Source organism: Microtus pennsylvanicus, chromosome 7, assembly GCF_037038515.1.
Source record: "Microtus pennsylvanicus isolate mMicPen1 chromosome 7, mMicPen1.hap1, whole genome shotgun sequence".
Taxonomy (NCBI): domain Eukaryota; kingdom Metazoa; phylum Chordata; class Mammalia; order Rodentia; family Cricetidae; genus Microtus; species Microtus pennsylvanicus.
Genome location: NC_134585.1, coordinates 44,848,358 through 44,862,278, shown reverse-complemented (window position 1 = coordinate 44,862,278; position 13,921 = coordinate 44,848,358). Strand labels below are relative to the sequence as shown.

The window sequence follows — 13,921 nt, the reverse complement described above, 5'->3', positions numbered from 1 at the left end:
CCACTTCTCTATCCCAGCCCACTTCTCTATCCCAGCCCACTTCTCTATCCCAGCCCACTTCTCTATCCCAGCCCACTTCTCTATCCCAGCCCACTTCTCTATCCCAGCTGACTTCTCTATCCCAGCCCACTTCTCTATCCCAGCCCACTTCTCTATCCCAGCCCACTTCTCCATCCCAGCCCACTTCTCCACTTCTCTATCCCAGCCTACTTCCCCATCCCAGCCCACTTCTCCACTTCTCTATCCCAGCCCACTTCTCCATCCCAGCCCACTTCTCCATCCCAGCCCACTTCTCTATCCCAGCCCACTTCTCCATCCCAGCCTACTTCTCTATCCCAGCCCACTTCTCCATCCCAGCTGACTTCTCCATCCCAGCCCACTTCTCCATCCCAGCCCACTTCTCTATCCCAGCCTACTTCTCTATCCCAGCCTACTTCTCTATCCCAGCCTACTTCTCTATCCCAGCCCACTTCTCCATCCCAGCTGACTTCTCCATCCCAGCCCACTTCTCCATCCCAGCCCACTTCTCTATCCCAGCCTACTTCTCTATCCCAGCCTACTTCTCTATCCCAGCCCACTTCTCCATCCCAGCCCACTTCTCTAGCCCAGCCTACTTCTCCATCCCAGCCCACTTCTCTATCCCAGCCTACTTCTCTATCCCAGCCTACTTCTCTATCCCAGCCCACTTCTCCATCCCAGCCCACTTCTCTATCCCAGCCCACTTCTCTATCCCAGCTGACTTCTCTATCCCAGCCCACTTCTCCATCCCAGCTGACTTCTCCATCCCAGCCCACTTCTCCATCCCAGCCCACTTCTCTATCCCAGCCTACTTCTCTATCCCAGCCCACTTCTCTATCCCAGCCCACTTCTCTATCCCAGCTGACTTCTCTATCCCAGCCCACTTCTCTATCCCAGCCCACTTCTCTATCCCAGCCCACTTCTCTAGCCCAGCCTACTTCTCTATCCCAGCTGACTTCTCTATCCCAGCCCACTTCTCTATCCCAGCCTACTTCTCTATCCCAGCCCACTTCTCTAGCCCAGCCTACTTCTCCATCCCAGCCCACTTCTCTATCCCAGCCTACTTCTCTATCCCAGCCCACTTCTCTATCCCAGCCCACTTCTCCATCCCAGCCCACTTCTCTATCCCAGCCCACTTCTCCATCCCAGCTGACTTCTCTATCCCAGCCCACTTCTCTATCCCAGCTGACTTCTCTATCCCAGCCCACTTCTCTATCCCAGCCCACTTCTCCATCCCAGCTGACTTCTCTATCCCAGCCCACTTCTCTATCCCAGCTGACATCTCTATCCCAGCCTACTTCTCCATCCCAGCCCACTTCTCCATCCCAGCCCACTTCTCTATCCCAGCCCACTTCTCTATCCCAGCCCACTTCTCTATCCCAGCCCACTTCTCTATCCCAGCCCACTTCTCTATCCCAGCCCACTTCTCTATCCCAGCCCACTTCTCTATCCCAGCCCACTTCTCTATCCCAGCCTACTTCTCTATCCCAGCCCACTTCTCTATCCCAGCCCACTTCTCTAGCCCAGCCCACTTCTCTAGCCCAGCCCACTTCTCTAGCCCAGCCCACTTCTCTATCCCAGCCCACTTCTCTATCCCAGCCCACTTCTCTATCCCAGCCCACTTCTCTATCCCAGCCTACTTCTCTATCCCAGCCCACTTCTCTAGCCCAGCCTACTTCTCTATCCCAGCCCACTTCTCTATCCCAGCCTACTTCTCTATCCCAGCCCACTTCTCTATCCCAGCCCACTTCTCTAGCCCAGCCCACTTCTCTAGCCCAGCCCACTTCTCTAGCCCAGCCAACTTCTCTAGCCCAGCCCAATTCCCTTGCCCAGCCTACTTCTATAGAGACCTTTGCTCTTTTAGAAAACAGAGAATGAAAATCTCATCATATGTTCTACTCTACTGGGAAATGTAATAATACCATAATTATTTTAAGATTACAATTTCTCCCACAATACTGAAGGAAATGAGGGACTTTATATTTACTCTTTACTACTATAATTTTTTTACTGATTTTCAAAAACATGTTAACCTTTAAATAGGCTCTACTTTTTTTTCAACAATAATTATTTGTTAAATTTCCTCTTTAACATTTTAATATTTTCATCCAAACACATTTATTATACATTAAAGAATAAAGTATCCTCAGGGGTATGTATTCGGCCATGCTTCAGGGAAGTATGTCTAGCTTCCTTCCCCAAGAGGAAGCTCTTAATTATAGGATCACAGTTTTCAGAGGCCAGTAATAATAAACACTGCAGGCATCTTCACCAACCCTTGCCGTGATCTTGATGGCTGCTTCGAGATTATAGACAAAGAATCCTTTAAAACGTGAAAACCTAAGCGTGGCTTTATCCTCCAGTTATAAAGTCTACTTATCAGAGAGGCCTTTACTCCAAACAATACAATCAAATAAAAAGCACAGTGATGCATTTTAAAGGTTCGAACGCAGGCAAGCCAGTGGGAATTCCTCACTCAGGATGAGGAGTAGGAGCATTTGCTCCTTTAGAGAAAGACCAGCTGACAAAGGTGGGGGGGATTGTACTCACCTGGTGATGTTTTAGCATGACAAACATAATCTAGCCTTGCTGGCAAGTAAAAAGATTCTGAGAATGGTCACCTCATTTCTCATACGGTCGAATTTTCAACTATTTGTCAAATTTGTTAGCACTGAATTTTAATTATTTTATCAAATATGTTAAGTGCATAAATACTGTAAGGGGAAAGTTCAAAATTTAATATATACTACATATATACTACATACTGACACTATTTTGGAGCAATAGAAGTTTTTTGAAAATTAAAATGTTTTTGATTAAAAAGATAACCCTAACCTGAAAATATAAAAAAGAGTTTTGAACTAATTGAAACAGCTACTATCCACTACTCCCAGATGCAATGATTTTTTTTACGTATAATAAATTCAATTACAACTTTGTTAGAAACGTTGGCCTAGAATATAAATATTTTAGTTGGGATGAATATAATTTTTTTTATTTGATACATAAAAAACACTGGCAGCAATTGTTATTTTGCTTCACACAAATTCATTTATAATGTTCTTTAAACATTTTAATGCCACACCTCTGATCTCATGTTTTTTGGTTATATATTTATAACTGAACTGTATAATTCTATTCTTAATAATAAAATTATATTATATGCAGGTCATGTTTTTCATATTTTTTCACATGCAGATCAAAAGTTAGATGTATATTTTTCATTTATATCTATCTATCTATTTATTTATTTTTATTGTTATTATTATTTTGTTTTGTTTTTCAAGACAGGGTTTTGAAAGACAGGGTTTTGGGGCCTGTCCTGGAACTAGCTCTTGTAGACCAGGCTGGCCTCGAACTCACAGAAATCTACCTGTCTCTGCCTCCCAAGTGCTGGGATTAAAGGCGTGCCGCAACACACTTATATAGATTCATATACCTCATACGTAAGTAAATGAAAACACACAGGGGCCCCTTGGGGAGAAGGAAGGAGACAGGTATGGGGAGACATGGGAATGTGAGCCTAGTTCATTGATGTATGTGTATGATTGGGTCACAATGAAACATTCCATTTTGAAGATAACTTAAAATATTAAAAATGAAAGTTGTTCTTTTTTAAAATTATTTTTAGTTATGTGTTTGTATGTGCCTATGTGTGGGTTTGTGCACATGTGTGCACGTACCCTTGGGGGCCAGCAGTGCTCCGCATGCCTCTCGGAGCTGGAGTCTCAGCAGTTGGAAGCTGCCTGAGGAGGGTGCTGGGAACCAAACTTGGGTTCCCCGGAAGAACAGTATGAGCTTCAGGTCTTACCACGGAACCAGTTCTCCACCCCAAAATAATTTTGTTTTTAAGATATTCAAATTCAACAAAATATGGACAAGGGGTGTCTTTACAAATAAAGAGGAAAACATTAATAGATAATGCAAATGAAAGCCATTGAGGACACAAGGCTATGGGGCAGGCTACACCTCAGTGTGTCCTTAGTGATGTGACAACAGAATCGAGGGGTACCTAAGCCTCGAGTCACTGCACAGAGTCTACTAACTTTGGTAAATAAATTCTGTTTCTTTGAGTATTGGGGTTCACAATGTAAGTGTTCAGGCTGTAATAGGACATTTTCCACATTGCTTTATATTGAGTGAGTGTGTGTGTGTGTGTGTGTGTGTGTGTGTGTGTGTGCGCGCGCGCGCGCACAGGCATGCAAGTATGTGGCTGTCAAAAGACAGCCTGCAGTTGATTTTCTCCCTATGCCAATATGTTTGGGGACTGAGTTTAGGTCCTTAGAATTAGCGGCAGGCACGTTTGCTCAATGAGCAATTTCACTGACACTAAAACAGAAGACAGGTCCTTTCGGGACCTAATTTGCTTTGAGCAGAAACTTTGAGATCTTTCAGCAGGGTAGGTTACCTGGTTTACAAAAACACTCACACTTCAGATGCGTGGAACAGCTCACTGCACAGGTTTTTCTGATGGGCTGATTAATAATTAGAAGCCTGGCTCACAATGACCCCAGTGGCCTTTAGTATTTTATTCCAATTCTTACCTCTTTCTTGCAGCCTACTCTGGCCCCCACCCTATTCATTCTATTTGACTTCAACTATTAGAAGAAGGTTACGAAATCAAGAACAGATTTCTGAATTAACTGTAGCATTTCCCCTAATTTCAACTAACAAAAGCTGTGAAGAAAACTTTACCCTGAAAATTACCCTGTTGTCTCATTCTTAGTGAATTTTCAGTGTGAGCTCACTAAAGTCATGATGCTATTCACAAAGAAAGACTAGCACACTGCTCAGCTGAGAACACCACCACAAACCAGAAGACAGATGTGCGGAGCTGGATCCAGCCACTCCATGGTAGTCAAGGTTTTGCTTGGCGTGTGCATGCATGTGTGTGTATGTATATGTATATTCATTCTTTTTTTTTTTTTTACTGATTTTACCTTTTCAAAAGGTGTCTCAAACTCTTTGTGGCATCCCTGAATCAATGGGCTTTCTCTGCTGCATGTAGGTTTCTGCATCTAATTTATAACATGATACATTGTACCCAACTGCCCGGCTGGCATAGTAGAGGTGACAAAATATATATTGTTTTTGCCTCTACTGTTTGTATTAACCACTGACTCCCTGGCTCTATATGAAACAAACTTGATTATTATTATTTTTAATAGTAACTTTGAGGTTTTATTTTAAACTTAATGTATTGATTTGATGTAGTTTGTACTTATTTCAGTTTCTGAAATGTCATTATTACTAAAAGGGCTTCCTGAGGCTGGGCGGTGGTGGCACACGCCTTTAACCCCAGCATAAGGGGGGAGGGGGGAGCGGAGACAGGCGAATCTCTGTGAGTTCCAGGCCAGCCTGGTTCATGAGAGTTAGTTCCAGGACAGACTCCAAAGTTTCAGAGAAACCCTGTCTCAAAACAAACAAAAACAACAACAAAAAAGGCTTCCTGATATCAATTTGAAATGAAGTAGAACCTAATGTTATTTTGAGAGAAATTTTAAAATAAAATAGATAATGATGTGTGTTTCATATAGTATAAGGCTGTAAATTTTAATTAAACTTTAGCCACTACATTTATGGATATCTAGTATATTCTTATAAAATAATGAAATATAAATTAAATGCTTATTAGCATTTACGTCATTTTCTGAGATATTGAAACAGCATGCTTTTTACCAAAGACAGATAAGTAAATAAGCAATATTGTCAGATTGTATGGCTATTGTCACTAATTCACTAGTCAATAAATACATTTAATAATAAATGACCATCCTACTATTTCATTGACAAATGTCTCTATATACCCTGCTTACTTTGTTAATACAACTAAGGACAATCCTCATCTTTAATACCACTATTTTTCTCATTGGAAAAATTATTAAATGTAATAAATAATATTTCAGTAATGTAATCTACCTTCTGAAAATATAAAGGTGTGGAAGAGATTTGTCAATTTCATGTATGAACAACTATGATGCAAGACTAATATTTAACGACAATCTCCTTTCCATGTCTCAGTGCTCTCTAGTTTTGCAATATATCCACACACATACACATATATGCCCAGTGCATATAGCCTGTTTCTCAGGGCGATACTATTGGCAGGACACTTTAAATTTTACCTTGGAGTATTGCTCGCGATCAAGTTCTTGACTAGACCCAGACCCCGCTGTCTGCTTAAACCGGTGAACTTTCATTTTCATCTGTCTTGTTCGCTCCTCCACTACTAAGCTTGCTGCAAAAACACATAATGGAAGCCCATTAAAATGCAGGAAGCACCTTTAAAGGAAATGGCTGGTTTAAGATTTCAAAGCTTGTGAAACGATTCAAACTAGACAAAATTTGAAATAAACCACAATTCATAAATTAAGCAGAAAGCAGCAAAGACGGCACTGATCATTGTTAATCTACAGGTGAAAATGATAAAATTACACAGAATGGGGAACACAAAATGTTAGCAACAAAAATTAAGCACACTACTTCTTCATCTGATGTGAAATATTTTCAACTCTCGTCATAGGTCACTATGCAGAATCAACTTTAACTGTGAAATGGTGTTTTCTGTGTATTCAACTGGCTGCTGGTGGTTGGCTATGAACAAATCTGCATACCAAACACGCCACACACATATGCACATGCTTGCATGCATGCACACCCACTTGGTATCCTCAGCTAAAGAGAAGTCTCTTGAAACTATTTTATTAATAATCATCTGTTCTTTGGAGGTATTCTTCCTATGTCATAAATTCTGACCAACAGTTTTTGACCACTATTTGTTGCCTATCACAATGCATTTATTTAGACAAAAGAAAAATTCCAACCTCTTTATGACTTGCATGAACTCATAAATTTTGAAAATGATAACCTCTACTTGTTAGCTCTTTTACAATACAGCATGTACAGAAACGTATTCCACTTTAGGCTTTATGTGATAAGAAGCAGGTGTGATAAAGAGCAAGATCGTCTCCAAGCTGACGAAAGCCAGAATCTATCACAATCTAGCTTGAAAACTCTGTCTCTGATGATTGTGTTTTCACATATAGAGGGGAAAGAGCCAAGGCTATAATTGTGTGTAAATCATTCAAAAGCTCATAACTGTGCTGAGTGCTTTATTTACAATTAGCTAGTATTGATTTCTTAGAGTGTTTAACCTCTCAAACAAGTTTTAACTGGACTTATAAAGTAGAAGTGGTGTGTGTGTGTGTGTGTGTGTGTGTGTGTGTGTGTGTGTCAAAATGTATACATGACCTTCGTACCATTCGGCCTTTAAAACACATACTAAAGTGTGTGTGGGTGCATGCATGTGTGTATGTGTGCGTGTATGAGAATGTCTGAAACTTCAGCTTCTGTACTTGAGTCATAATTTTAATCACGCCAGACAGCTCCATTCTGACCTCTACCTTAGTGAACTTAGTATACTAGAGACACTCATTCTATTACAGCAAAGTTCTGAAAATTAAGCACGACACACATTTGCTTTGAATGCTATCCTAAGAGACAATACATGGTGATTGCCTTTAACTAGGAGACATTTCACAAACAGCTTGAAAGGTTTGTTAGTTACTGGACAGCACACAGAGCCAAAGGTAGCATTATGAAGCAAGCTCCAATAAGACAGCTCTTAGGAACTGCAACAAAGCTATGAAAATTAAGATTTTTATGTATAGAATGCCATAAACAGTATGGAAAGTCATATGTAAATATATCTATTTTCTGTACTCCACATGTCATAAATATCTCGGTACCATTTTTTTCATTTTGTTTTTTGCTTTAAGGGAGCTAAAAAAAATCTGTAGTTGTAATGTATAAGTAAAGCTTAAAGCAATACATTGTAACTTCAATTTCATAAATAATTAAATGGTAGTTTAACATCCTAGTCAAACACATTAATGTTTAAAGAAGCATTATGACACTTGCTAGACCAAAACTTTGTAATATTTGCATTTAGTCCTGTGCAGTTTTTAATACTCCTTCCAAGAAAATATAGGCCCAAAACACCTAGAAACAGTCATAGTGGGTGAACCTCGCCATTCCACCCCTTCTCTAAGTAGGGTTCCATTACCTTATGGCATCTGCATTTTAATACTCACTTTGCAAAACTCAAAGCTATACCCTACTAACATACCAGTAATAAGTGATCTGAATGTCCAGTTTTCAGGGACTTTATTCCTAATTTCCAAAACTTCTCAGCATACTGCACTTATTCACAAGAAAGGCTAACAAAGCAGCTTTTACATATCATCAGGATGAAAGCAATCTCCAAATTAGTATTAAACCCAAGATCACCAGTAGATCCACTCAACTTTCCAGCCAATACAACTGTTATGCCATCTTCCTTGCTTGAGCTCAGATTCCAAACAGAAGCCACATTGAAGTAAGCCTGAACATTTCCCGGAGCAATCAAAAGGTTGTATCATCGCATCATGTTGCTCAGACTCCCTTTTGTGTCCTCTTTTGATAGCGCTATGATTAACCTAATATTATGAAGCAGTTGTTTGTACAAGTTATCACTTGCCATTGAAAGGCTACTTTATAACCACACCCTTGGTGTGAATTGCTATTTAACTTTTCTACATGCTTGTATTTCTCATTAAAATGCACACTGAAATAAAATGACATTCTACATGGATTTTAGATATGAAAAGCTAAATCTCTAAACCTTCAGTCCTAAAATATAAGTCTACTAATATCTGTTATTAATAGGAAGAACAACAGAAATAATCACAAGCAAACTCGGTCCTTGGAATGATATCCCAATTAGTCACATATCAAAATTTCCAATATCTTATTTAGAAAAGAACAATTATTCCTTATCATTTAAAGGGCTCTACTCTTTTACCAATTTTAACTCTAATAGCAAAGTTTAAATGTGAAATAAAACACTTAACAGAACAAAATGAGACCCATGCATTAATTTTATATATTAAGTCATTGTCATGGTTTGTAGCAATTCAAATTAACACAAGGATTAGAAGGCAAACTGCCATTTAGTTACAAAAAGATTTTAAAAAATTAAGATCTTCAGAGGTATCCCTGTGATATATTAGAATCAAATAATTCTGACAATAACAGTATTATTTAGTTTTAATAACAATTTAGCTTGTATACCATAGACTACTTTAAATATAATTGTAGATAGCTAACTAAAGTTTGTTACAGTACATTAAATAATTCACCTACTGTAGTTAACATTGTAGTTTTATTATAAATTGTTTTTCTGAGGAGCTGAAAGGCTGACATCTGTCCCAGAAACTACAGCCTCAGTGCTGTAGCTATGCTGGATAAACTGGGGCTCAACACAAGCACATGCTAATGTGCAGAACTGTAAGTAAAGAGATCTCTTTTTCCTTAACACTAATGTCTTGTTCCTTCTAAAAAGTATAGTCAAGAATGGACAGGAGCAGAATTTCCTTTTAGGAGCCACCCTTAGGGCTTCTCTCCTTCCAAAACGCAACAAAAAGAATTCCAATCGGAGCACATAGGGTAAGATTAGTAACTGTAACTTACAAAGTACTAAGTATAATTGTCTAATGGAAAATATTCTAGGGTACTAAAAATAAAGTCTTGGGTTAAAAGACATTCCTCTTCATATTATGTACTTTGCTAAGATTTGTTTATATTCTCTCTCTCTCTCTCTCTCTCTCTCTCTCTCTCTCTCTCTCTCTCTGTGTGTGTGTGTGTGTGTGTGTGTGTGTGTGTGCGCGAGCACGTACATGTGCACACATGCGTGACAAAGGCCTAGGAATAAATGACAGTGGACAATTGTCAATTTACTGGATTCAGTTCTCTCCAGCATAGGGGTCCTGGGGATTAACTCAGGTTAGGGTGTGAGTTTGTGGTCACGTTACCTTATATACTGAACCATCTCCTGGACCCACATTTCTTAACCCATTGAAAATGTGCAAATGATTTCACCTCATTCATAGTTTGATAATGATGCATAGTTGAAGGGTTCGGGCTTTTGTGAATCTACTTATGAATTTCTGCTTTTACCTTTATGTATTTAAATAGATCTGCCTCTCGTATTACTTTAAAAGCCAAGGATACAAATTTTGAGTTTAATTTTATTTTTAATTATGTGTAGATATGTGTGAGTTTGTGTTTGTACACGCACATATGTTCAGGTGTCCAGAGAGGCCAGAAGAGAACACTGAATCCCCTGGAGTTGAAGTTGTAAGCTGGAATATAGACAGTTATGACCTGGAAATCAAAGTGAATTCTTTTGCAAGAGCCACCAGCACCATTAAATGCTGACCCAACTGTACAGTTTTCCATTTCAAAAATTTATTTCATAAAAGTACTATTGAAAAAGATGAAAAGTTCTTAATATTTGTTGAGTACTGTAATTTTTATATGTCGTTTCCAAAGATGGTGATATTTCTGAAATATTTTTGATATTATAGTAATCTGTGATTTATTAGCAATCCAAGTTAAAGTTTTCATGAATTTACATTCATGTAAAAATGAATCTGTACCAATTTCAAAATCTATAAAGCTAAAAATTAACGCACGCTTAAACTTTGATATTTGAGTCTGGAGAGATGGCTCAGAGATTAACAGCACCTGGTGCTCTTTAGAGAATTCCCCATTCAATTGCTGGCCATTGTAACTCCGGTTCATAGCCCCTGGCGCCCTCTTCTGACCTCTGTGGACACTGCATGCATGTAGTGAATGCGTAAATATAGGCGAAGGTAAAACATCCACACTACAATTTTAATTTTAAATGGACAAAGTGAATTTCTATAATTAACTTTCTAACATTAACTTTCTTGGTACTGAAAAGATTTTCTACATTAACTTTCTTGGTATAGAAAAGATTTTCAACATTCATTTTTTTGCAAACACCAGTTTATATGAGTCAATCCTGAAACACAATAACCTCTCTCAGGATAACTGAGTTCACTTTGATGTGCTACCATATTTCACAGTTGAAAGAATTGAAATTCCTGCTTCCTCCTTACATGGCAACATAGTTACGGTATGGCTGGTAAATGACATACCGGAAAGTTGTCCGATATAATGTAACTTAACTGTTGACACCTACAGTCACTCAGGTATTGACAACAGCGTAATGAATTCATTTTTCTCAAGGACTGTATTTCAAGAAGTAAGAAAGAGACAAACAGCAACAAAAGACAGAGAATAGAAAGTAGTAAAACATCAAGAAGATCCTGCTAATTGAACTTCAGTAGGGAAAAATGATACAAAGTCTGAATACAAAGACATTTTAAATATAAACTTTATCTCAAAATAGTCTACCAGGTAAATGGGATGGTATTTGATGATTTAAAATGCAATACTTGAATTTTTAAGAACTCTAAGTGTTTTAAATACTTTAAGTATTCTTCCTTGCTTAGAAGCAATATAGGAAGAGAGTTAAGAAAGGGCGGGGGGTTTGGGGAAGGACTGACTAAATCTAAAGCTGACTCATTGTTCTCAGCTCAGCGCTTCCTAAAATGCATCTATTCGGAGTTTCTATTTGTAAAGTGAAGAGAGTCCTCAGAAAACCTCTCTTGCAATATTATCTTCACACTTGTAATACAAAAACTATAATGACTCATTCTTTGGCTCTATTACATTCTTTCCAGTATATTTTAATTTACCAACTTACCCAGACTGTAGGTGTTATGAGAAAAATGAGCTGAACGCTACCTTATTATCTCTGTTGTGTTTTAAAATGAAGAGATAGTGTCTTCCCTTGATGACCAACCTTATTTTCAAGCTTACACGAGCTACTGAGTCGATAGATCTTTACTTAACTTTCACATCATCACTCTCATACCCACTATACGTAAAAATAAAATCTGGAAAGTTTTCTCACTCTGTACAAGTTCCCAAATCCTAGTGAGTTGCCTTAAATAAAATGCATTCCTCTTTGCAAGTCCAGCAATGTTTTAGTTGTCCTTGGACTGCTGTGAAATAATCCTCTTGTCCACTGCAAAGCAATGTCACCCGGGTTGGTTTAATAAGAAACTGACTTGCCAGTGCTCTTAGATACTAACTAGCATTCAGCATTAATGGAGACAGTAAAAGTTTGTGATTATCCAGCACATGAGTCAAAAGCAGTGACAAGCGAACTAACACCTGTGGAGTGAAAATACCACACTGGCTTTAGGAAAACTAAATGTGACCAAATGAAACTAAATGAAATGGAACAGAGTCATGGGTGAGAAAAAGATTGTTTACATAAATAATTACTCAATCTCACCTCAGTCCCATGGCCTCACATTTTGTTTTTGTATGCTTATTTCCAATAGACTGCCCACAGACCTCCAGATAGCCAAGCCCAGGTGAAAACCTGCAAGTTCCAGCACACCAAACCACCTGTCCTCAACAGACAGGGCCAGCGGCTGACGGAAGAATCATTTATCAAGCTTCTCTGCTCTGCTCAAGGTCAAACAGCTGCCAGGAAGAAATGAGGTTTTAGAACAGTACTCTTTCTTAATAGGCACCCTTGATCCTTTGGCCAAGGCCTGCCGGGGGAATTAGCCCTCTGGAATGTAGGAGAACCAGTCTTTGGAGAACATTTATTTTATCAAAAGTGACCTCTAATATTTAGCCATCCTACTCATTGTTGTAACAACACTAATATAAACTGGACTCTATTTTGGCAGACTTGATGTGATCTAACTTTGATAAACTCAGCTGGTTGGCGTAGTCTCTTTACAATGTTTGCCTATTTGAAGGTCATAAACTAGACGGAGACCATCCATGATTGGACACCTGCTTAATTTTATTTTCCTCTTCACTTCCTTTACAAATCTCAGGAGGAATGCACCCATCAAAGAAAGTCTTTGATCAGTTAGGTATAGCTTGCAAGGACTGTGATGTGTGAAATATCTAGAAGCTTTAATGATTATCATAATATCTTTGCTAGTAAATACACTCAACTGAACAGAACGGGAGGTCAAAACCACATCCTCTTGGTTATGTGGTGTGACTCTCTGAGATGCTAGGATAATATATAGGCAATGATCAACTAAACACCCTTTGAATACAGAAAGTTCAAATCATTATTTATGATATATATATTCAAGCAAAAATACTGCACCAGAATGATTCAGCCCAGAATATTAAGGAACATGAACCTTCAGAAATATTCTCTCTTTCCATTGGCTTGTCTTTGCCCCTCCCTCAGCTCTCTGTTGCTCTCCTAGAATTTCTCATGCACTGAGCAATCACACTACCATAGAGTTTTATCTCAATACTACGTATCATAAATCTTAACCTACAAGAACAGGAAATAACTGACCTGGTGTCTTATGCTATCTATTAAATAATAGCTTGTGAAAAAAAATAATTACAATCTTTTGTTACTATTTAAAGACAATTAAGAAAATGTGGAATTTTAAAATTACAAATCGGTAAACATGGAACTCCAAGCATACTTCTTTCCATTTTACCACTCTAGTTTACTAGTATTATAAATGATTAATGAACTATATTATAATTAATGCAACAGAGTGTAAGAAAATTTTCAGCTTTCACTTTTATATCATTTCAATCTAATTAAGATTAATGTCATATTCGCATAAATTTTACTTTGTACCACTTAACACTCAAACTCCTTCTGTCATCATTTAGCAGGAAAGAAAACAGACAATAAGCTTTGCCATTTATTTTAGAAGTTAGATTAAAAGAGCAGCTGACTAGAGGCATGCCTTAATCAGCTCTTACAATCTTGTTACAATAATTATTATACATTCCATTAGTAAGGTAGAAAACAAAAAGCAACAAAACGCCATTTGCTTTTTGTTCCTTTGAAATAATTTAATTCCTTGGACTCGAAATGTCTTTCATTATCCAGGTGCATAAATTACATGTTTTATAATTGAGTGCAGCATATTTGTAGAAAACATAACGTCATGTGCTCCGCTATGATTCAAAATTGTTCCCAGGA

The 13,921-nt window shown here is 38.3% G+C and overlaps 1 protein-coding gene across 46 annotated transcripts in view; it reads right to left on the bottom strand.

The window, feature by feature from the left end:
• The window catches only part of Rims1 (regulating synaptic membrane exocytosis 1), a 468,726-nt gene that overhangs the window by 88,152 nt on the left and 366,653 nt on the right, over positions 1-13,921 (bottom strand). For 32 of the 46 annotated variants that reach the window (XM_075980581.1, XM_075980583.1, XM_075980589.1 and 29 more), the window contains one exon: positions 6,144-6,256. The exons of the other annotated variants lie outside the window; for them this stretch is intronic. In XM_075980581.1, coding sequence (XP_075836696.1) covers positions 6,144-6,256 — 113 coding nt within the window. The remainder of the gene's footprint in view (positions 1-6,143; positions 6,257-13,921) is intronic. 46 annotated transcript variants of the gene reach the window in all.